This window comes from Antennarius striatus, chromosome 11 (assembly GCF_040054535.1).
Source record: "Antennarius striatus isolate MH-2024 chromosome 11, ASM4005453v1, whole genome shotgun sequence".
Classification (NCBI taxonomy): Eukaryota; Metazoa; Chordata; class Actinopteri; order Lophiiformes; family Antennariidae; genus Antennarius; species Antennarius striatus.
Genome location: NC_090786.1, coordinates 5,345,458 through 5,369,903, shown reverse-complemented (window position 1 = coordinate 5,369,903; position 24,446 = coordinate 5,345,458). Strand labels below are relative to the sequence as shown.

The 24,446-nt window shown below is 45.4% G+C and overlaps 1 protein-coding gene across 7 annotated transcripts in view; it reads left to right on the top strand.

Annotated features, from left to right (window-relative positions):
- The window catches only part of ehbp1 (EH domain binding protein 1), a 103,371-nt gene that overhangs the window by 76,592 nt on the left and 2,333 nt on the right, over positions 1 to 24,446 (top strand). For all 7 annotated transcript variants that reach the window (XM_068326705.1, XM_068326704.1, XM_068326703.1 and 4 more), the window contains 3 exons: positions 17,251 to 17,350; positions 18,376 to 18,449; positions 24,232 to 24,346. In XM_068326705.1, the coding sequence (XP_068182806.1) occupies positions 17,251 to 17,350; positions 18,376 to 18,449; positions 24,232 to 24,346 (289 nt within the window). The remainder of the gene's footprint in view (positions 1 to 17,250; positions 17,351 to 18,375; positions 18,450 to 24,231; positions 24,347 to 24,446) is intronic.

Sequence of the window (24,446 nt, the reverse complement as noted above, 5' to 3'; positions counted from 1 at the left end):
CTTATCCCAGAGACTCATCCAATAGGTTATGGATTGTGCCTTTAGGCCAAGGTCTGGAGGCATCAGAGCGAGATGCGCCAGTGACAGGTGGTAACTAAAGTAACCTTTATCACCTCAGCAACCGAGGTCACCTTTCTATACGCTGTCATAGATGATAGATATTTTTTCCCCCTGCACTCAGAATGTCTGAAGTTGCGGCTGATTGGCTGTAAAAGCAAACATCCAGTATTGATCCATCACATCTGACTGGTGCCTGAACGCAACAAGGGGACAAAGTCAGAAAATTACCCCCAGCAAAATACTTTTTGATCTTTGTCAGTAGAAGCTGTGAGACTGTTCAGTTAATTCATTTCATTTACTGCCATCACCAAACTAGCTAACACTCCTTCAGTTTTTAACCTTTGTGATCTGACCGCTGGTTATATCGTTACCTTCTCTTGTCTTGAGTCTCTGCCTTGAAGTTCAACTGGACTCTTGTTATTCTTCTAGTCTTTAATTATTAAGAGTAGAAACTCATTTCCTCTCCTGCTTTTCTGTACCATCTGTTGTCAGTGTTAGTTTTAGTTCCTCTGATCAAACGTTAAAGTGTGTGTTGATGAAGCACCAACCTCTACAAATGCACGGGCTTCTCAGAAAAGGCCTATTCATACACACGGACCTCATGCGAGATGATTCAAACCTCTTGAGGTGAGTTTATGGCAGCTCGGTGTGCCGTGTCGCTGCGGACTGATGGACAGATTCGAACAGACAGAACGATTGACCCGTGACTAATTGGTCATCGCTCCGCTCCAGCAGCGGAGTGCCTGGGAAGATCCAGCGCTCCTCTGGTTCTGGAGTATAACGCCTCTGTGATATCACATGCTTTGTAATTCCCTCGTCCTCCTTCCCCCCTCTTATCTGTAGAGTTTATTATTCTGTTTATACATATATACATATATAATATTCACCACAAGTAATTAAGTCTTTAATGATCTCAGTTATTACATTTTCCCTGTTTTAAATTATCGTTGTGCTTTTTCATAATCATATTCTTTTTTTTTCTTTTTATCTCTCTTTGTCTTGCTCTTTCATTTTATATTTGCTCTGTTCTTTTTTTTATCCTTGTGAATCTATATTTCTCTCTCTGCTTTCTCTCACCCCCGCTGATAGTACCCTCCATACCCCCACCCCAATTCAAGTTTGGGCACAATGCATCTTTCTGCGGCATTTTCTATTACGCCGCAGCCCTCCCCAGATGAATCCCAAGTAATTGGGGTGGTTAATTTATTTACTCAGAGGCAGTTCACAGCACATTAAATAATAGAGATAATTGAACAAGAATTGTCAAGTGTCTTCTGATATCAGACACATTACAGGAGGGAGTGTGCATAAAACTCCATTTCTATGCCTCCATTGTTTATGGTAATTAAGTACACAGATTTATTCCTTGGTTGCCTTCCAAGCTTATGGCAAGCGCCATTGTTGTCTTCTATTAATATGTAATCAGTAAATAGTTTAATTTTCTAATCTGCGGTTGGAGAATTCACTTTCTAACAACTCTTAATTACTGCTGGGCTCTAATGAGTCTCGCCATGCCGACAGAGACAGCCAATAAGAGTCCAGGCTCCAGGCCGGGGGGGAATTTGAATTCCTGTGGCACCCCCCCTCGACTAATGAACTTGTTATTCTTGCACCGCTGGGAGCTCCGTCCTTCATACATGCAACATTAGGAGAACATTCACCTCCTGCAAGACTCGCGATGTTTAAAGGACTTCATTGATTTATAAGAAAGAAATTTTAGTGCGTTCCTTTAACTGTGAATTCATTGATTCTACACGACTGTCTTAAAGCGATGCAATAAAACACTTGTTAAGGTATCATCCAACCAGGGAGAGAAAGAAACGGATTGAAAAGCTTCAACTTTTGATGCTTTAGCACGTGTCGTATTACCATGCTAATTTTCATCATTGTGTTTGTCTCTTTATGTAACGCTTCTGACCTTCGTTTTGTTAGTCTTCTAAAGGCATTGTTGCGCAGGAAGATATATCAGACACTCCTTATTGAAAATTCGGCTTGCGGTATGAAAAAAGCATTCAAATGCGTTGTGCAGCCTTCGCCGAAAATCCCCCAGCCCCGTCTCAATCACCCCCTACCTGGCCCCTGGACCTATTTACACACACCTCCCATTTCAAATCGCTGTATAACCTGCAACAATGGACGCAATTATCCAAATAATGGCACTTAGCCGCACCGCAAAGCTGCTTCTCACCTACTGCGCATTTGATAAGAGATAAACAAGCAGAGAGAGGAGAGACCGAGTTTTAGCTCTCCCAGATTAACATATGTTTAAAAATTGCACTCAAAGCCGATAAGATTGACACGAGGTTTTTATGGCGCGCGCTCTTTTAATCTGCCTTTGTGTCTGGGAGTCAACGAGAGGAGAATGGCACAAGGAGGAATCCAGCAAGAGCTTAATGTACTTTACACATGCAGCCTATCCCCCCCCTCAATATCTGACAAAGGGACAGAGCGGACTGTCAATGCCTTCATCTCTGACGGCGCTGCCGGCCTCCACTCGGTGTGCGATTGTGTGGAGGATTGCAGAATGTGAATGGCTTAAATGTCAACCTGTGGCTCGAAATCGCCGTCACCCCAGAGCTGAGACCCGTTGGCACATTTTTATTCATCTAACTGCATTGTTTTTTTATTCATTTGTCATTACCAGGTGTGAAATCTTGAATGTATTTTTCTTCTTAAAGCTGCATCCCAGGCATCCTTTTGCTATTGGTGATGGAATGCAGACGTCATTGCCAGAGTGTGTGTGTTGTGTTTTATATCCTAAGCATCAAATGACGCTAACTCTTTTTTTTCCCCCCCGTGTCTGTTTTGCTAATCCATTATTGTGGCATCAGCTTATAGTTAGACTAAAGGGTTAAGTTGTGCTACGTGAGCGTCATAAAGACTCCCTCATACACATCCACACATGCACACGGAGCCCCGCTTGTCTTGTTGCAGCAACACAAACAGCATGTGCGGCTTTAAGTATATTATCAAGGCCGGTTCTTTCACAAACGTATTGCTGAAGAAGCTTAACATTAATTATTGTAACTTTGGGCAGATTACATCCGTGGCCGCCTTGTAAGCGCAGGCAGACTCATCTTGACCTCCTATACGAGAGCTTAAAGACACAAGAATGGCATTTTACCAACTTTAATGGGATAACCAGTCTAATCTGTCAGCACTGACAGAAGAAGTGTGTAGACTATAATACCCTGCAGTTCACAGACTGAAAGATGGAGGGAGAGAGGTTTCAGTGTTGGCTTTAATCAGCGTTTTTCACGCACTACTTTGTTGTATTCTCTTGGTGTAAAAAATGTTCCTCGGTGCACTTTTGAAAATGAATTGAGTAACATTAAGCTTCAAACAGCTCTCCTCCTCAATCTCCCCATAAAGGTAGGCTTGGAAATGAACCCAGGCTCCACTGGAAAGCTTGTCCACTCGGTGAATCCTGATTGAAATTGTCAAGCTGACCGTTATTCCGACTGTCCTCAATCACGGATCCCATTTGCAAACGAAGCTGGCGGCAATCGAGAGGAGATGTGCTCCCCTTTTTCTGAAGCCTTTCAGTCATTTTCTTGTTGTCAGGGTTACGAAAAGAGCACTCACTTTCAATCAAACGGTTTTGTATCGGAACCCACTGGAATGTGTTTGTGGACATCTTGAATTCACTTCAGGAGCAAATGTAGTGTTCGTCCACAAAGAGGGAGAAACGAAATCCAGGGATCACTCCTTTAAGACACATTGCCCTTTTCTTGCCTTGGAGGGGACAAAACAAAAGGATTTCAGCTTTTTGTTTAGTGTGTGTGTGAGAGAAGCGCCGAGGTTCAACTGGGTTAGAACACAGATTAACCCCCCCACTACCACACACACAACACACACACACACACACACACACACAGATACAAACTCCTTCTGCTCATCTTTTCAGCCATTTGAATTTTTTTGAGCAACAAAACAATTTGATTCCTCGACTTGCGCTCCCACCACCACCCCTCGCGCTTTTCCGTCTCGCTCCCATCCCTCCCTCTCCCACCGTACACCCACCCCCCAGTCCAACACAGTGACACCACCCTCACTCCCAGATGTGCGCCCCCCTCCCACCTCCACCACTTCTTTTCTCCGGCTCGGTGTCAGCCTTTCATACATTCTTTAACAGTGGGGATGAAAGGGGGATTTTTAGGAAGATTAGGGAACGGGATCCTCTGGGCATTGTCTGAGAATCTTCAGATAAAACGAACTGGGTGGATGGAGTCAAAGGGGGAGAGGGAGTTTGTTGAGATGGAGGGGAAGGGGATAAGCTACATGCCACATCCTGAAGATAAATTTGTTTATGAAGGAGAGCAGGAATTATTGTCTGTTTTTATCTTTCATAGTGTTCGTTTCCTTTTCTTCATCCTGACATATTTTTGTCAAATTCTTTTCTGTTACCACCTCTAAACCAGTAAAAGTTGCACTGACTCAGCCACCCAACGCTACGGCCAATTAACATTTTTAGCAAAGGGGCGGGGGGGGGGTGTGAGTACGTTTGGGGGGGTGGGGGTGGGAATGCAATTGGGAGGTGGACAATGGCCGCTTATGATAATCTGCTCTTTATTGGAACATCCCGCCAGTGCTTTCATCAGCCAGCTCTCTGCCGGAGACCCCATGCAGCATCCAGGCCAACGAACCACACGGCGAGCTGCCAAACACATCGTCACAGACATGAAAACACACAATACACACACACACACACACACACACACATGCACGCACAAGCTGTGAATCCACAAATCACACCGTAACAAACATGCTGCATATGTTTAGACGTGCACACGGAAGGCCCAATAAACTGCAACCAGCGGATTTTATTTTATCCTTTATTGTTCATAAATGCATCTTTGGTGTTTATTTATTAATTTGGAATCAAGTTGTCGCATTCTAATCTGCTCCTCCTTATAGTTATAGAGATTATTTTCCTTGACTTGTTTGAGGAAGCTTAATCATAGCTTCAATTTTTGAAAAATGACATTTAAATTCGACTGAACTACATTATTTAAAGAGCTTACATTCATCAAGGATATTTATTTATTTACTTTGTTGTGTGTGTGTTTTTTTGTGATCGGCTGTAATTTAGTTAACAAACTGCAGCCCAACAACGTAATTGAATTTCAACCTTGCAGTCAATTAATGGAGGCTTTCTTATGGTAACATATGAGGTGGCTCTCAACAATGCAGGTTAATGACAGAGGTTTGACCAGTAATTACACCATTCATTTGCTAACACAGCTGCTCGCCATGCTACCGTTGTCACCCCCCCCCATACACACTCCTCCCCATTTCCCATTGTAATGAGCACTCCAGGCTACAAATACCAACAGCTGTCTTTCCCAATACATTAACATTTAAATATCTTTTTGAATACAACATTTTTGCATTTGTGTATTGAATCAAAGCTCCAGGCATGGCCAGTGGCGGTACCATCCCCGTGTTGGTGTCAGGTGTAATGAAATGCAGTGTGTGTGTGTGTGTGTGTGTGTGTGTGGGAGGGGGGGCATTGACAAACACAATAGAAAACATGTAGTTCAGGGAGTATGTTAAACAACCCATAGATTGTTTAAGTGCAGGAATTTGCCAAACAACGCAATTTTAATGGATGTATTAAATGGAAGCTAAAGCTGATGGCCTGGAGCAAACTTCAGGGAGGAAGGAGAATCCGACAGAGGGGTAGTAATGGGGGAAGGAAGGATGCAATGAGAGACGGGGGGAGGACTAATGAGTCATAGCACATACACACACACACACACACACACACACACACGTGTGAAAAGGACGACTGACGCTGTTAGCAGAGTCATTATAGGTCGATTAATTCATCAAGCAGATTCTTCCCTCGCATCCCCTCTGCCACTTGTCACCAGGCGTGTAATATGACACCCATCAAATTTGTTCTTACATCTACCCAAAGGGTGGTGGTGGTGGTGGGGGGGTCAAGATCTCCCCTCTTCAAACGCACGTTCGCCACCTCCACCTTCTCTTTGTTAATTGAGCGGGCGGAGCCACTTATGCTAAAAAGGTTGCAGCTGTCTGTCAGCAGGTTGAGGAGGGGGTTCTCCAGTGTGTGTGTGTGTGTGTGCGTCTCACATTCTCCTGTTTATTCACACATTCCTCTACCTCCTCCTGTATCCCGTTCCATCACTCATAAATCGAGATTTGGCCATAAATGGTGATAAATAAACAACCAGTGTGATTCTAGTTTGCAGGAAAGTGAAAGAATGATGTTATTTTACATTGCACATAACATCTGTGTAAAGGGACACTGCTTATAAATTTAAGCCTAATGTCTTTATTAAAGAATAAGGTCACATGACTCTAAATGTAGATTGACACTCACCACTCAGGCTAAAAGAGGTTGATTCTGGTGTTGATGTTAAACCGTCCCAATTAACGCTATCAACAGGTACCCTAGCGCTAAATCTACTCGTGTTTCTCCACCCCTCTGAGCCCCCCCCCCCAGATGATTCACACCTCAGTGTGTGTGTAAACACACTGGAGGAGCTAAACCACCTGGCTTAACCTGAGCTGAGCCTCACAGAGCCGCGGCTTATCTGCAAATTTCAACAGTGATTCTCTGACGCGTCTTTTAGCTCTGCAGCTGCTTGTGGCCGCAAGCAGGACTTTTTATTGATGAGTTGATAGGAAATGTTGGAAACTAGTTGGATTGTATGAGGTAATAAATAACCACTTTTATTTGCGTTAAATTGAACAGTACAGTATATGACATTTGCTGGGATTTCTATATTTGTCCTGATTAATTATAGAGGTTTGTTTTTAATATTTTAGATTTTTTTCTTGCAGTGGTTGGCATGGGATTGAGATTTATTGATAACTGTGATTAGACTAGATTTAATTTTTTTAAAAAGAGTTTACTTTAATCCCATGTGAATTTATGTTTATTTAAGTTATAATAGTGCATTTATTTTGGCTTACATACAAAATGTCACGTTGTTCCAGGTTAGAGGCAGAGAAGCTGGATGAGTTTTACTAAATTAATCAAGTTATTAATTTCTAAACTGTAAAACGCATTTTGCAGATTGTCATTGCACACCTATGTGTCTCTTGCTAACTGCACTTGTTATGTTTGTGGGGGGGGGGCTCCCACCAGCCTGGCCACACTCAAGCAGAGCAGTCAGAGAAAACGAACCCAGTGCCTAACAAATACATGAAGGTTTGGTTTAACTAAATCCCACAGATAATGGCCACTGTGTCAAAGACTAAAGATTGTGGGAGGGGTGGTGGTGGTGGTGGTAGTGGTAGTGGCGGCGGTGGTGGATGGAGGGGGGATTAGTTTGGCGTTTTGCATCAGTTGCTTTCTGCTGGGTGGCCCTGCTTGTCAAAAAAAGAAGGGAGAGACAGAAGGAAAGAGAGGAGAGAAAAGCATTTAACGCGGCACATTGAGAAGAAGAGGGCTCTTAATGCCATCAAAGCAAGGGGAGAAATCAGCCATTAATTTATTCTGGTACACACACACACACACACACACACACACCACAAATACACCCACGTGAACACACACACACACACACACACACACACACACACACACACACACACACACACACACACACACACACACACACACACACACACACACTCCAAACTGTGTACACGCCTTCCACCAATTGTGGGTAATTTCAGCAACATCTGGTCCAAGGCGGTCTGGAAACCCACCAGGAACGAAGTTGACAAAATGTTACCTCTGATCCCCTTCTGTGTGTGTGTCTGTGTGTGTGTCTGTGTGTGTCTGTGTGTGTGTGTGTGTGTGTGTGTGTGAGAGAGAGAGAGACAGAGAGAGAGAGAGAGAGAGAGAGAGAGAGAGAGAGAGAGAGTACACCTTAAATGATTTGTGTGTGGATTGAATGACGTGAGGAGAAATTTTTCAGCCTTAGATTCAGGAGGAGAGGCAGATGACTGAGCTATTCAATGGCTGATAAGAACTGATGGGGAGGTTAATAAGCTACACACCCAGGTCATCGCAGGCTTTTTACTGGTATAGAGGAGAAAGGAGGACAGTGATGATGATGAGAGGTGTGTGTGTGTGTGTGTGTGTGTGTGTGTGTGTGTGTGTGTGTGTGTGTGTGTGTGTGTGTGTGTGTGTCTCTGTCTAGCAGACTGTAAAGTGGTGGAGATTGAAGAATATACCTCTTCAGTGTCTATACTTTGACATGCCTTAAAAGGTCCCACAAAGTTCTCAAAAAGAGCCTGAATTAACTTAATTCTGACTTGGCAGTGCCGTCAAAACATAAAAATAGTTTTTATTTATCTATAAATATCCTGAAAGCATTTTAAAATCTATGAGTAAATGTTGAGCTTTCAAATGAAGTGTGCACTTGTAGGAGTAGTAGGATAGTAAACCTACCTTTATAGACTTCTCCAGTTTGACTCAAATTGATTATGTTAGTACATTTATGTATGAAAAATACATCAAGAGATTAAGCTAAGATTTATTTTTTATTAGATTTTTCTTTTTTATCATAATCTGAATTTTTGTTTGTGAAGACTTCCATCAGACGTTTAACCATCAAAATGTTGAAGTGTTCATTCATTGGGTTACCAAACGATTAAAAAAAAAACCTTTAGCTATATTTTAATGAGATGGGATTCAGAATGAGGAGGAACACATTTCATTACCTGTGCATATTTGTATTTTGAAGCATCTGCTCTTATAAGCATACGTTAACAACAAGCCTGGGATTGCTGCCATTCACAAGCTCAGGCTACTTATTTCTCACAAATGCCCCGTGTAACCTGAGGCTGGAGGCAAGAACCCCGCTGAGCAGAAGACAAAACAGAAAAACAGACTAATCTCCTCCTCTCTCTAGGCTTATTCCCCCTCTCTCTCTCTCACACACACCAACTCTAACAGCAACGCTGCTGCCATGATGCACCGTTGCATCTCTGTGCTTTATTGATTGTTGATTTAAATAAAGGCAAATGCCATCATGTGTGATCACTGCTGTTAAGGTTCTTTTAATGTTCTGGGAGCAGAGAGGAGACAGACTTCAGCAGCGGCAAGAATATTCTTTATTCTAAAGTTATATTACTGAGATTAAGAAAACCATTGGTTGAGTGATAAACCACAAAAACTATCACTTTAATTTATTAATAAAACATGAAATTGAGCTGCTTTTGAACAGAATTCCAAATTCAAAGTTGGGGTGAAACAGTATTTCCTTTAATAGAACATCTGTGGTTCTAGTGGTGCAGCGGAGCCCAAGAGGTTCTCCCAGAGAGCGTCATCACTTGTGCGGAGGTGAATCTCTCCCACTTTGTGTTGTAGCGCAGGAGTTAAATAGACGGCCACCCCCAAAGGTCCAAGCAAAGGTTCTCATTCTGAAAACTAGAAAACAGCAACAACCCGGCATGGGTTCTCTCTCCTCCTCCTCCCCCCCCGCCCTGCGTACCTACTGGTGTCCCAGGGCTAATAGGCAGGCTCCCTATCAACCACTCACCTTAATAATAAAAGAGAGACCCCTGTGGAAAGGAGCTAGCATGAGCTGCTAAAGATCACGCTGCTAATAGGATGATGCCTTTTTGCCTTTTGTCATGAGATTATGAACGGGAATAGCCTCTCCTCACCGCTCCTCCACTGTTCTTTACTCTTCCCACACACGGCTACAGGCATCCTGGAGGGCCCCGTTGAGCTGGAGTGGAGACAGGCGTAACCGAGGCTTTGTTCCTCTGCTTGTATGGTAAAAGACTGGCTAATGAAATACCTTTTAGGGGGTATCAGCAGGTGAACTCCGCAATCAGGCGCTGCAGCAAAAACACACATAGGGGCACATACACTCACATATTCTCCGTCTCCTCTCGTCTGCCTCCTCGTGCTATATTAATTACCTGAAGTGCTCCGGCCTTGCATAAAGCCCTTGATTCTGCCGCTCTCGTCTTTCTCTTCATCCAACGCGACAGCCACAATGGCCTAAGCTCGCCTAAAATGGAGGAGAAGGAGGGGGGGGGGGTTGCGCAACAGAAAAGGGGAGGATGATAATAGTAATGAACACTGGTGACAATAATGAGAAAGGTAATTGAGAAATTGTGTGTGGCAGGCCCCCTGATTTTCCTTTTCCAGCCCCTAAGCGAAGCGGGGACAGGTTTGAAATCATCTTACTCAGAGCTGAGTTAAATAGTTGGGGGAGAGCTAAAGCTAAAGGAAGCTGACAAGCATGGAGCGTAGGCCTCTCGGGGTGTTGAAATCCACGACACACACACATTTCTTCTTCATTTAATTTTCCTATTGCCGTGGTCAGAACAACCTGTGGCTTATGTTTTTTAGAATTATTATTACGCATCTCAACACTCCACTGCTATACAGTATATATATACAGTACATAAATATATATCAATGGGAAATTGATGCTGTTTGATCGTCAAACATGTCCGTGCACATTCTGTATGTATATACACTCTCGTGTGTGTGCGTTTGTTGGTGGGACTCCACCCGTCGTGTGTGTCTGACTCCTCCTGCCCTCCTTGCCCCGGCTGCGATGGAGACAGGGTGGTCTGCGCTTTAACAGACAGAGGCTGCCTCCTCCATTCCATAGTCTGCCACTCTCTGATAATGTTTATTGATCTGTGGCAAAAACACAATTTGATGGAGTGGGGCGAGGGAGGGAGGGAGGGAGGGGGAGTGGTGTGAGTTGGGGAGGAGGGAGGATTGTATTTGTGTGATTGTCACAGTTTAGCTAGTTGGAAAACAGAAAATACCCCTGAAATGTGTTGCCCCCCCCCCCCATTGATCTGATCCCATTTCGTTTAATAGACAATTAAAGAGGCAAAGTTCGAATCGCAAACACTTGTTTATTTTTAATTGCGAGAAGAGAAAAAGAGGAGACGAGTGATGGAAAGAGAAAGGCCTTCTGGGCCGCGGAGGAGGAATGAGAGGAGTCTGGAGACTGGTTAAATGTTAGCTTTCAGGTCAGATGTGTTTGCTTGAGGGTATGTGTGTGTGTATGTGTGTGTGTGTGTGTGTGTGTGTTTGTGTGTGTGTGTCTGTGTGTGTGTGTGTGTGTGTGTGTGTGTGTGTGTGTGTGTGTGTGAATGTACACATAAGAGAGTTTGTGGAGGACAGGCGAGGTACGTGTGTTTAAAGGAGCGGAGGATGAAAGGAGGAGGACCAGTCTATCGTCTGTGTTTAACGTGGTCTCTGACCGCCAGTGTTCAAACAGCGTCACGATGGGCGCGGCCTGCTAGCGTCTCCTGCTCATTAAAAAAGGCTTTGGCGACCCGACTGAGCTCATGATCGGGGCTGTGAGAAGTCAGCTAAGATGTTAACGACAAAGATATTACAAGAACAAAAGAACAACAACACCTGCTGTCCACTCATCCTGAATAAGAAGTGGTGTAAAGATGTGAGAAGCAGCACTTTACTCCAAAACTAACAAGAAGTGTTTCCTATATATCACTTCTAGAGCATTCATTGATTCTTTCAAAAAGTTTGTCATATTTCTGAAGTAGATTATGTGTGGTAGATTTTAGTATTTTAGCATTTGGAGAATTTAAATTTCAGGTCATTTTTAGGGCGTCATTCGCACTAGCATTGGGTTAACCATCAAGCTAAGCTATCTGCCTACAGTGGCTGTCTAAACCTGGGTAAACATTATTTATATTGTTATTATTATTATTATTATTATTATTATTATTATTATTATTATTATTATTATTATTATTATTATTATTATTAATAATAATAATAATAATAATAATAATAATAATAATAATAATAATAATAATAATAATAATAATACTTTTTTATGTAAAACACCAGCAGGTATTTCATTTTACTTTTTTTTTTTTTTTTGCTGGATTTTACTTATTTTTTACTTATTCTCAAACATGGCCTTGCTGATTTCTATAATTATTGATAATGGAGCCCAGAAGTATTACAAAAATCCTAACAATCAGCTGCTCTGCATGGTCCTTTCACCTCCACTGTCAGTCCTCGTTGTAATCAGGAAAATAATTATGCAGCTCCACTTATGATCATGGAAAACACCCAATTAATCCCTTTGCCCCCCAACAGTCCCAGGAATACACCGCTCCTGCTTTCCTGGTTGCCTCCACCTCTTTTTGGGAGCTACAAAGCAAGCAGTGGTTGACAAATGACACCAGTGGAAAAGGCAGTCATTGTGCCTCAGTGTGAGAGGAGGGCTTTTTCCATTCTCTCTCATTTTTTCCTTATTTTACATTTCTCCTTTTTCCGTCTGGAGGGAAGGAAGGGAAGGGAAGAGGTCAGTGTGAATCGGTTAATGTGCTCCATTCACCAGACATTATACACAGGTTCTATAAAGCAGGGATCGGCTCTATACGCTGGGACCATTGTGCCATTGAGGGTGGCTAAAAAGGCCTCATACCGGCCTCCTCGGGGGGAAAAAAATAGCTCTCAGGAGCACTCCAGTAGAGAGCTGGGTAGAAAAGGAGCGAGCAGGAGAAATTACATGTGCATTGTGGAGAGGAGTGGGGGTTTGGAGGTAAACTAGATTGATTCTTAAACGTATCACAAGAGTCGCGTTGCTTCTGAGATGTTGCAGCAGAATCGCAGCCGCCGGTGTGGTTCGGCATTCGCCGAACCATCGGCTGAACATTTTGAAAAAATATGATTCTGCTCCTGCCAGCGAAGAAAGAGCAAGAGGAGAATCTGATGATTAGATTTGTTCGACGGCGGTAATCCAGCGTGAAAGAAACACCACAACTGCAGGCTGTAGATTATGTTTTATGGCCGTTGCTGAATTTTTGCGAGCATCCTCACCTCACTGCTAACGAGACTCTCCTCCGCTCACGTTAATTAAATCAAGTCTTCGGTATGCTACTTACACACAATTATCTTCCCTCCGGTCCTCGCCGCAGACCTCTCTGATTAGGCCGGCACCCGTCATGCATATTCACGCTGCTGCAGTGACAACCTTTTAACGAGGTCTTACCTAATCACAGGAAACAATGTTCATCCTGTTCTTTTTACTCCTTCTTTCCTCATTCCCTTTCATGCATCTTTTATCTTTCATCTTCCCCTGACTCCCGCTGATATCAGACGGGCTCCATTTTCGGGATGGAGCGACAGGAGGAGGCACAAGTGCGGCCGGTCTCAAAATAAACCGCAATTCAGAAAGTGACTTGTATACAGAGGATCTCCTCCTCCTCTTCCCTCCGCCTCCTTTCCGTCTTTCTTCTCCTTCCCCTCCCTGGCTTTTTACATGTCCGATAGACAAATTGGATTAACATCTATTGGATTAAACGGCCAAACGGTGGGAGAAGAAATGAGATGAGAGCGCTGCGATCACAGCTTTTAATGTTTTTCTCTTTTCGTCTCGTTCGTTTTTCCTCCATCCCTCCTTCAAGTTCCTCTGTTAAAGCAAATGAGGGATTTCCTGCTTATGCAGTCACCGTATGTTGTGATATTTATGCAAACACAAGGTAAAAAAGATGAGCCGTTCTGAGGTCAAAGGGCAACCCTCGTAACTGGTCAGAAAACAAATTCATGGTGTTTTGGAAGTTGTATTTTTCATCGCTTTCTGTCTTCTCAGAAATTGAAGGATCGCATTAGCTAATACTTCACCATAAATTGGCAATAACCATCATTTTAATTGGATTTAGCGAGGCCTAGCGTAGTGGAATTACAAAATAAAATCCACACAGGCATCAGCAGTTTGACCACCTCAGGCTTGGTTCCTTTATTCCTGTCTGTATCCGATGGAACGCGGCCGAGATACTATCTGGATTTCATTTGTTTAGCGAAGGCCGGCTCCGTTGATTCACCGCATCGCTCCTCCTTTGTTTTATTCACCTGTGTTTCTCAGACGGGCGGATACAAACACACGTTGAACCTTTCCCACCAGCCGTTCTTCACATTCACCTCCACAGACGTCGCTTCGACAACCACGCTGAGAGAGAGACGGGGAGAGTGAAACAAGAGAAGAGGCAGACAGATGATCAGATAGAGGGGTGGTTGGGATGTCTGTACCGGTTGTATCTCTCGTGTGTGTGTGTGTGTGTGTGTGTGTGTGTGTGTGTGTGTGTGTGTCGGAGTTGATTGTATCTCGTGTTTCTCACCATCACGGCTACACTGATAGCTGAGGTTACACCAAACATGATATTAATGACAATAAAGTTTGCCAAAGGTCGGAAAATCCTCTTTATCTCCTTTCAGACATATTTCACTAATCCTCGGATATTCCTGATCAAACGTTGCGCCGTCGCCAAACTTTGCATCTTCGTCCTCGGTACATCCCGGCTGGGCTGGGCTCGGCCCTGCTCCGTGAAAAAAATGGCAAAGCAAACAGCAAGACCCAGAATGCAACTTGCCAAAACTGCCGGTTGCTTTGATCCAAGATGCCCCCCCCCCCGAGACTCAGCGTGGAGCCACAGCTTTGAGACGACAGGGCTGGATTCGCTAGACGCAGTGTCAGAGCTGCCTGCCAGTGATATTTACACCATTTGTGTCCATACAACCCGGCGTCCACCAGATTGTCTGCCTGTTGTTGTCACGCCGTTTTGTGGGCTCGAACGGCGTGTTGTTGTTGTTTTTTCTGTTTTTAGAAAGAGTTTCAACCCAGAGAGAATCAAACCCCGGACCCCGTCATTTATTCATCGAGTCACAGAGCGAGCCGTTAAATACTGAAGCAGCCGGTTGATGTCAGACTTTTGGTTTCTGGAATCACTGCAGACTCGTCTGAGCCAGGCTGGATCTGGAGGTCAGAGTTTGGCTCTGGAGTGGTTGATTGGAGGAGGAGGAGGAGGAAGAGGAGGAGATGGAGGAGGAGGAGATGGAGGAGGAGGAGATGGAGGAGGAGGAGGTGGCCGGGCAGCTGTCGAACATCCTGTGCCACTCGTCTTCCCTCCATCCTCTCCTTTCTTCCTCTCCTTTGAAATCCCTCACCTGCTCGCCCTTATTGCCTCCTTCACTCCCTCCCTCCCTCCTCCAGTCGCTTCATTTTCCTTCCACATTCACCGCCCCCCCCCGTCTCCCTCCTCTTCCTCCTTCCTCCCTTCTGCCCTAGCTTCCCACCTTGTCTCCTCTTTCCACTCCTTTATTCTACCTTTTCCTCTGACCTCCCTTCCTCCCCCCCTCCCCTCTTCCCCTCCGCTCCCTCACGTCACCTCCCTTCCCCTGCTTTCATAAAATGCGGCTCGTGGTTGGCTGCTGGCTGCTGGCTGGCTATCGGTGGGGGATATAGCTTTATAATCCCCCCTCGTCTTCCAGCCCGCCTCGCCACAATGTCACAGGAGCTTAATATTTGCCATTATTATTTGCTTGTTTTATTTGACTTCAAGGCAGCACAATGACCTGTCAGCGGCAGCTTTATCCCCCCTCCGAGTGTCGTCCGTTTCAAAGTTGACTACAGTAATCCACGAGCCCCCGATTCGGCTAAATCCCGAAGCTTTCTTTCATTCGCTCGTTCATTTTTCTCCTCTCTCTCTCTCGCTCACCCCTCCCTGCTCCACCCTCCTAAATGAAATTACATACATCTGCCGGCTCACAGTATCACAAATGTCCACACGCTCACCAGTGTCCACACACACACACACACACACACACACACGCCTGCCTTTTGTCGTCGGTGATGCAGCCAGCCCAGTCCTCCCTCTCGCCCGGTGCGTTTGTTTGATTGACGACTGATTTCTCTCAGCTTCATTCTGTCCGGAGCGACTCCACCGGTCATTTATTCACAGATTATGATCACATCCATGTTTCCACAAAGCCTTAACCCCGCTGATGTTAAGTTTACATTGGATTTAAGGCGTTTAGCACTGATAAAATCTGATGATACACCATCGTCAAACATTACATTTAAGAGTTTTTACACCACATGCCTTTCGTTATTATTCACTAATAAATAAGTGCCATGAAATGTCATCTTAGTGTTCATTCTGTTGAGGCCTGTAGCAGCGTCCCGGCTATTAAACCCCCTCTTAAGAAAAGGAAGAAATACTCGTGAGAGATAATAAGATAATCGCAACGCCGATCTTTCATCCTGCGTCCTGTTTCTCCTCTTCACAGACGCTCAAAGTGTCAGATTAATGCTGCTGGTGAACCAACATCCACGGCCATTTGTGAAAGGAAGAGAAACTCTGTGACAAAAGAACTTTTATAGCGATCAATACATCTGCTTGAACACATTTATCCATAATTACCCTGATCACTGAAGTGGAGCCAGACTCTCTTTACCTTTCTCTCTACGGTTATTAAAATAACGCGTCCATTTTAATTATATAAATATTGTAGGAGAGCGTTGCTCTCGGGGCTCCAATAAAATAAGCTCACACATTTTACAAGCTGGTATTTTTGACTGCAAGCATTTGATGTAAATTATTTAACTGAATATTTTGCCTGGTGGGGATTCTGTGACTTTGCTGACATAAAAAAAAATGTAAATTTTTTTTTACCAGCGTCTGAAAAATTTTAATAGCCAGGATTTAATAATCATCAGTTGTGTCATCAGGTTTCAGTTCTATACAATTCCAGGCTGCATTCCAGACCAAACGCCAGACAGAGTTGTCTTCCATTCAACGTGTTTTGTGCGTGTCAGTCTCACACTCCCCACACACAACCTGTGAGTTACAGCACACACACACACACACACTCGCGCTTTAGCCTCGGGCATGGGCGACGCTTACGTTTGCCTGAGCCTGGCTCGCTCGCAGTGTGTGTGTGTACAGCAGGTCTTACAGTACAGTACGCCTCACACAGACGTGGCTTTTCGGAGGCCCGCTGAGGGATTGTGGGATATTTCTTGCCCTACAGTGAGACGCTCCACTCTGTAAAGATGCTTGACGGTAATCGCTGAGTTAATCCACCCTGATTGAAGCCGTATTGACGTGGAGACATGGTGTGAAATATGTGAATGTTTACACACGGAGCACAAGTGTTCAGTGCATTAACACACACACACACACACACACACACTCAGTAATATCATGAGGACACACTGACTCTGCAGCAAAAAAAGGACTTAACTGAGGCTTTTATCTGCAACATCTTGTTCCTGTCTGGATGTCGGTGTACAGTGTAGTTCTTTACAGACAGGTGGTGGTTAAAACAACACCTTTTACTGATAAGGGTAACTATGGTAACTGATGTTGTGTTCAACGGTCTTCATGTTTTTAAATGTGTGCAGGGAAACAACTGAGAAACAGGTATTAACTTGTACGATGTCTGTGTCTCCACGTGTGTTTTTCCAGGCAACAACAAGGAGGAAGAGGAGGCCATGATGCAGGAATGGTTCATGTTGGTCAACAAGAAGAACGCCCTCATCAGGAGGCAGAACCAGCTCTCTCTTCTGTGTGTACCTCACATCGTCTTTACCGTCACGCAGGGTCGTCCACACGCGTCATTCTTTCATTCTGTACACAAAACGCCCGTTTGTATTTTAACAGTTTAGTTTTAATTCGTAGCTACTCATGTCCATCCCTGTTGGTGGAACACACATTTGTTTGCTTCTCCTGTGTGCCTCCCAGTTCATTCACCCCCCCCCGTGTCTATCTGCACATTGATTTACATGCGGACGGGGATATGAAATCGATAGGAATCTGGCGAGCGTCACTCCATTGCTAGTCTCTTCCTCTGTGGTCAGCTGCGACAGGTGGATCCACACGCGTGTGCGCCGCCTTTTTTCTTCTTCTTCTTCATTTGCGGCTGTTGGGATTTCAAAGTGTGCAAGAGGAGGAGAGATTGAAGTATTCATAATCACATTATATCGTGGGAAAGGCTTTTAAAGTGGCCAATTGACAGAAGGGCTGATTATTAGCCCGTTCTGTTCTCTCTTTGTGGAGGCGAAGAGAAAAGACGCCTGTGAAGGACAAATTCTATTAGGGACTGAATAAGCTCATTTTTTAATATGACTGAAAGAGGAAAGAATTCAATTTGTGCTGCACACACACACACACACACACACACACACAAAGAGACACTGACTGCGCGTCTATCTGTCGCTAATTTCTTTGTTTTCTTTATTCTTCACATTGTTCTGTTTATTATGCGTTTTATTATATCCTTTTTACCTCACACATACATGCAAACACACACACCCAGGGCTGTGTGTGCGGCCTATGTGTATCAGTTATGTGCAGTAGATTAATGCAAAGCTGGAGAAGGCTCCGGCGAGTGGCTGAATCAATGTTTATTGCAGGTTTCTTTAAGTGTTTAATGATTTAGTCATTAACATATTGATGAACTTTGTTTTGTGTGTGTGTGTGTGTGTGTGTGTGTGTGTGTGTGTGTGTGTGTGTGTGTGTGTGTGTGTGTCGTGTGCGTGTGCGTGTGTGTGTGTGTGTATTCTTCCACTCTCTCTTTCAAACTTGCCACAGGGAGAAAGAGCACGATCTGGAGAGACGCTTCGAACTGCTGAACAGAGAACTGAGAGCCATGCTGGCCATCGAGGGTAAGACGGCGCGCACACACACACAAACACACACACACACACACACACAAACACATTCAGGCCAATCGGATCGGTCTCAGTTAAAATACACTAAAAAATGACACAGAGAAGAACATCTGATGATTATTTTTTACCAAAAGCAAAGAAAAATGTTTTCAGTCTTACTTCCCGTTGGTTCTTAGATTGTTTGTTATTTCTAGCGTCGGGAGGCGTTTGTCCTCTTTTGTCTTCCTTGTGTTCCGGCCTTCACCACCAGCCTAAAGCTGGATGATTTGAATTCTCCGTTGTTTTCTTGATGAGGATTAAGATGCGAGCTTGTGTGTGTGTGTGTGTGTGTGTGTGTGGCGGGGGTGGGATGGGGGGGGATTTCACTCCCCGATGCTTGATCAATGCTATCTGTTTCCTGGCTGGACCCCGGCCGGCGGACGCCTGATTTGAAATCTAGCCCCAGCCGCATTGAGAGACGGTTTACCGGCTTCAGAAAAAAAAAAGAAATGCGGTTATATTATTGAAAGCTTGTTAACTATACTGCAGCCAGAAAAGCAGCCATTGTGTCGTATCAAAGTTGTCAGGGGAGGGGGGGGCCGGAGAAGTTTAATCCTCTTCGACTCTGTCCTCTTTGGCAAAATGAACCTTTTGCCAATCAATGCTAATTGATTTCGCCGTTCGACATTGACTACCACCTCCCCCCGTCCACGACCCCCTCTCCCTCCCCCTTCTTTCCCCTCTTTCTCCTCACAGCCATTGTAATTTCACCGGGCACCTGATAAGATACCTGGTCCATAATAAATCAATTGTAATTAGCTAGAAAGGAGGCGGACCTCGCAGGAGAGGAGGGGGAGTTGATGGGGGGGGTGGGCGGCAGACATGGGTAGCCGAGCCGGAGTTCCAGATGCCCCCCCAGATCCAGGTTGATCTCTCCTGTCTTATTTATTTCTATTTATCGACCTGCAGCCTGTCAGACGGGAGGATTCCGTTCTGGTCCGCATGTTCACTGTGTGTGTGTGTGTGTGTGTGTGTGTGTGTGTGTGTGTGTGTGTGTGTGTGTGTGTGTTTGTGTGTGTGTGTGTGTGTGTGTGTGCGTGCGTGCGTGTGTGTTTCATTTGTCATGCCGTTATTGTCTTAGGGTCCGTGTTTGCTTCTGCCAGTACGTATATCTTTACACACAAAAAGGTGTGTGACGTGTCAGCCCAGAGTGTGTGTGTGTGTGTGTGTGTGTGTGTGTGTGTGTGTGTGTGTGTGTGTGTGTGTGTGTGTGTGTGTGTGTGTGTGTGTGCGCTCCTCTCCGCCTTCATGTGAACTTGTTGGATTTGCGGCTGAATAACTTATCAGCCGGCCTTATTCCCCCCCCCTCAGGGAGGCACTTAACATTCACCGGCTCTGCCTTTCTGCAGCAGCCACAGATAGTTCTGAGCTGCTGGGAGAGGGATGTGCACGCCTGTATGTGTTCACCTGGGTGTGTGTGTGTGTGTGTGTGTGTGTGTGTGTGTGTGTGTGTGTGTGTGTGTTAGCGTCACCTGTGTGCCTGTCGTGTGTAGGAGTGTGTTTTCTACAGCTCTTACTCGGTGCTTGGGCAGGTCCATTGAGCGACGATCAGCCGTGAAAGTAACTGCTGATTTGTCCAGCCAGCAAATGACGACACACACACACACACACACACATTGACGACACACACACCTGTCTTCCTGCAGTCGACCGAAGATACCCACGACTCCTCCCTGTGCACGTCGGCAAAAAGAGCGAGATGAGAAGTTAACCGATGCTTTTTTACCGGGTAGGAGGAAGAAACGGATTCATGCATGACGTTTCATTCTGCGTCGGCGGTCACGTGACACATGGGAGTGTGTGTGTGGGTGTGTGTGTGGGTGTGTGTGTGGGTGTGTGTGTGTGTGTGTGTGTCCTCAGAAATCAGCTCTGAAGTCAAACAAGTTCAGACAACATTTTCTCAGGTGTGTTTGAGGTTAAATTAACACCAAACAGCTCGCTGTTCACACGCATTTACAGTCTGATTTAACGTTGCTGCGTGACACATTTTAGGGGGTGTGGGGGGTCAGAGGCCGCCAGACCGGCGTTAGGAGTCCTTTCTGAGCGTGCTCGGTGATAACCAATCTTTCTGTCCCTCGCTGGTGTGATGCCAGGCGGGGAAAATGCCATCTGTATGCCACGCTCTCATCTCCCTGCCACCAGATTGATCCACTCTGCCCCCGTTATCTGCGTCCTGATTCACACCTAGTCTGCACTCACACAAAACTGTGTCTTGGCTCCCTTTGTGGGGCCGTGACGTGTGTGTGTGTGTGTGTGTGTGTGTGTGTGTGTGTGTGTGTGTGTGCGCCTGCGCCTGCGCCTGCGCGCGTGAAGTAGACGCCCTCTCGCCATCTAAAAGGGATTTATGCATAGCCGGGTCACAGAGTTTTTCCTGTTACGGTTTGATATGATAAGCTTTTTTATATGTTTAAAATCAATATGTAATCCTATGCAGGAGCTTATCCCTCCACACAACCCCCGACACACACACACACACACACACACATACACACAAACACACTCTTCCATTTGTAAATCTATTTGGGCTTTGTAACACATCGGGGTGGTGCGCCACAGACCCCGATTGATTAGGTTCACTATGGAATCCCATCACATGGGCAACTTTTGATGATGTCGCTGACGCTTTCAGAGCCGCTAGTTGACTGGAACCGCTGATTAAGAGTCGCTGCGTCGCGCCGTTTGATTGGACGGGAGTTTTGTGGAGTTTAATCGAAATTAGTTATCCGTATTAAGCTTGTTTGTTGGGCGTTTTATGGCGTGCGTCTAAAGCGAGGAGGTAAAAGTTTGTTGTTAGTTTGTTCATTTAAATATTCAGGATGCAGGCAGAGCGTCGCGTGGGAATACAGTATTTTCTTCACTATAAAACGCACCTAAAAGACTTTACTTTTCTCAAAAACCAATAGTGTGCCTCATATATGAAAAAAAAAATAGAAATAGGCCGTTCATTGAAGGTAAGTCTTATAATCCAGTGCGTCTTATGGTGCGAAAAAATACTGTGTTGTTGTACGGATCGATTCTATTCTACGTTTTTTTTGCCGCATTTGTTTTTTATTTGTCGAAACGATTTCACTTATGAGTCGTCAAACTTTTCCGTCGGGGTGGGGTGTCGTCGGGATGATCGGCGCTCATCCGCTGCGTTTCCCTGCCGATCACGCTCCCGTCTTTTTGTCGACGTGTTTGTTTGTTTGTTTTTGGATCCCGACCAAGAAGCGACTTTTTGAGGCCCTTTTTAAAAAAAAAATTTATTTAACGCCAGAGCTGGAGGTAAAGACGGGGGGGGGGGGGGGACATGCAGATACGGAGAGGAATAAGTCAATAGTTGGTGTTTGTCTTGGTAAATGTCTGCAGGATGTCGTCGCCCCACATGGGAACCAGATCCTCACATTGTGTGACGTTTGGGGGGGGGGGGTATACATGTCGGACGGGCTCCCCCTGCTTTCAGAGAGCAAGGCTTTGGGCCCAGTTTGCCTTCTTGAATAAATTTAGCTGGAGAGACAGGGGGTGTTGGTGGTTGTGTGGGGGGGGCGGGGGCGTTCATGGGGATTTGAACCAGCGCATTCTTGTGTGCCGTATGCAGACTCACATGGTTACCGCTGGCGTGCACGAGAGCGTCCTCTCTCTCTCTCTCTCTCTCTCATGTGGGAGGCGGGGCTTAACTGTGTGTTGGGGGTGGGGGGTGGGGGGGTGGCTCTGAGTGGCTGCAGGGTGTTTTGTTTGTCCCTCCGTGTCTGGTTACCCAACCTGCCCCATTCTGGTGTTGCCTGGTCACGTCTCTCATCGGCACCTTTTATTGTCAGCCTCCCTAATGAGGGGGGCGGGACTCTACGACGTCTGATTGACAGCAGTGGGCTACCCCCCGCCCCCTCATTCCCCTGCCCCCCCCCCCCCCCCCCCCCCCCCTTTGACTTTTTGGCTCAGATGTGCTCTGAAGGAGAAGAGCGATGGATTAAGAGTTTTTTGGGTTTTTTTACACCTGTCTGTTTTGTGGGAAGTTTTTCCCCTCTTCCTGAACCCTGAGGATTGTGGGATACATTCCTGCATCTGAGGCGATGACTCACATGATGACTCATCATCATGTTTTTCTTTTCTTATTTTCTGCACCGAATGCAATTTTTTCCAGCATCCCAAACCGCCTCTTCTTTAAAATCAGAAACAAAAAAAAAAACCCTCCTCAGATGCAGGTTTGGACGCATTCGGCAGTCGTTAAACTATTTGTTGACTTTCCCCCACGATGCCGGGGGGGGGGGGGAGAGCAAATCCCAACTCCACCCCCCGTCCCCCCACCCCAGGGGAAAAATGAGGAAGAAAGATAGAAAGGGAAGGAGAAGGTAGAGAGCCAAATATTGGGACTGTGTTCATTTTCGCTCGGTGGTTGACTTCAAAGGAGCGAGCAGGACCAATGAAGAGAGAGCACAGCGTTCAGGACAAACACACTGCACACACACACACACACACACACACACACACACACACACACACACACACACACACACACACACTGCCTGACTGCTGCTATTTGACTCAATGAAGGGGGAATATTTATTTTCCATAAAGCCTCTGTTTTTGTTTCCCAACATCCCATTCATTCTGGAAGCGCTAAATATCGATGGAGCGTCAGGTTTTTATGTTTGACTGAAGGGACGTTTGATTTTCACACTCAGACGAGGAGGAGGTGGAGATTAGTTTTCCTTCCGCCATAGAAGTAATATTATTATTAAATCTAATTTGAATTAAAAATTAAAAATTTGTTTTGTTTTGTTTTTTCCCGCCATCGCTTCGTTGTTTACATCGTACATGAATGTAATGACGTCGTACCGTAAGGATCGTGGGGGTGTGTGTGTGTGTATGGGGGGGGGGGGCTACCCCGGGGTGCTACCCCGGTGTTTGGGTGAAAGTGGAGCCAAGGGCGCCAGGAGGATATTTGAACCCCGGGTGGGGGTGTGTGTGTGTGGGGAGGGGGGTGAGCAATCTCCTGTGGGCATCCCCCCTCCCTTCCTGGGAGAGCCTGAGGGGATCTGAATCGGGGGGTCCCACCTGGACCCTGTGGGGCCCCTTCCTGCAAAGACTGAGATGACAGTCAGGGCCTCGCCTGTTTGTTTGTTCGTTTGTTTGTTTGTTTGTTTGTTTGTTTGTTTGTTTGTTTAGATGGAGTTGTTGTTGTTTTTTTCTCAACAACGACTGGACCAGGATTTAAATCTCAAGTAGAATCATAGATTAATAATTTTATTTGACAAAACCAGATTAACATTATTCTAGTAGATTCTATTTCCTCCCAGATTGTTCACAAACATAAACATAAACGACGGCCTTAAACATTTTCCTGTGGGGACGTTATTCACGTGTGCGTCATGCAAATTATTTCAACGTCCTTCAAGTGTGTTTGCTTCGGTCACACACACACACACACACACACACACACACACACACACAACCTGAGCTGAGTGTGTTTGTACATCCACACCAGGTGGAACTGCTCCGGTGTCTCTCAGGTCGACGTCGATGAGTCGAACCGAGACTTCCTGTCCGTCTCCTTGAAGTCCACTCGTCTTTTAGCGACTTTAAAACCGTTGAATTAGAATCAGGAGGAGCATTTTTACTCCGAGAAGATCCGACAGAATCCGGCTCTCGTGGTTAGAGGTAGTCCTTCATCCGATGGGGACAAGAAAATCAAACGTCCTCCAGGTGCTCAGAGTGAAAAGTCTTTTCTAAAGAAGTTCCTCTGCTGTTCCGTTTGCAGACTGGCAGAAGACGGAGGCCCAAAAGCGACGTGAGCAGCTTCTGCTGGACGAACTGGTCATACTGGTCAACAAAAGAGACGCGCTGGTCAGGGACCTGGACGCCCAGGAGAAAGAGTAAGTTACCTACAATTCATCTGAGTCTGAAAATGTGCATGAGATGAATTCAGAAACGTCCCCCAAGCCGGTGGGTTCAGCTGGAGTTCCTCTCAGGGCG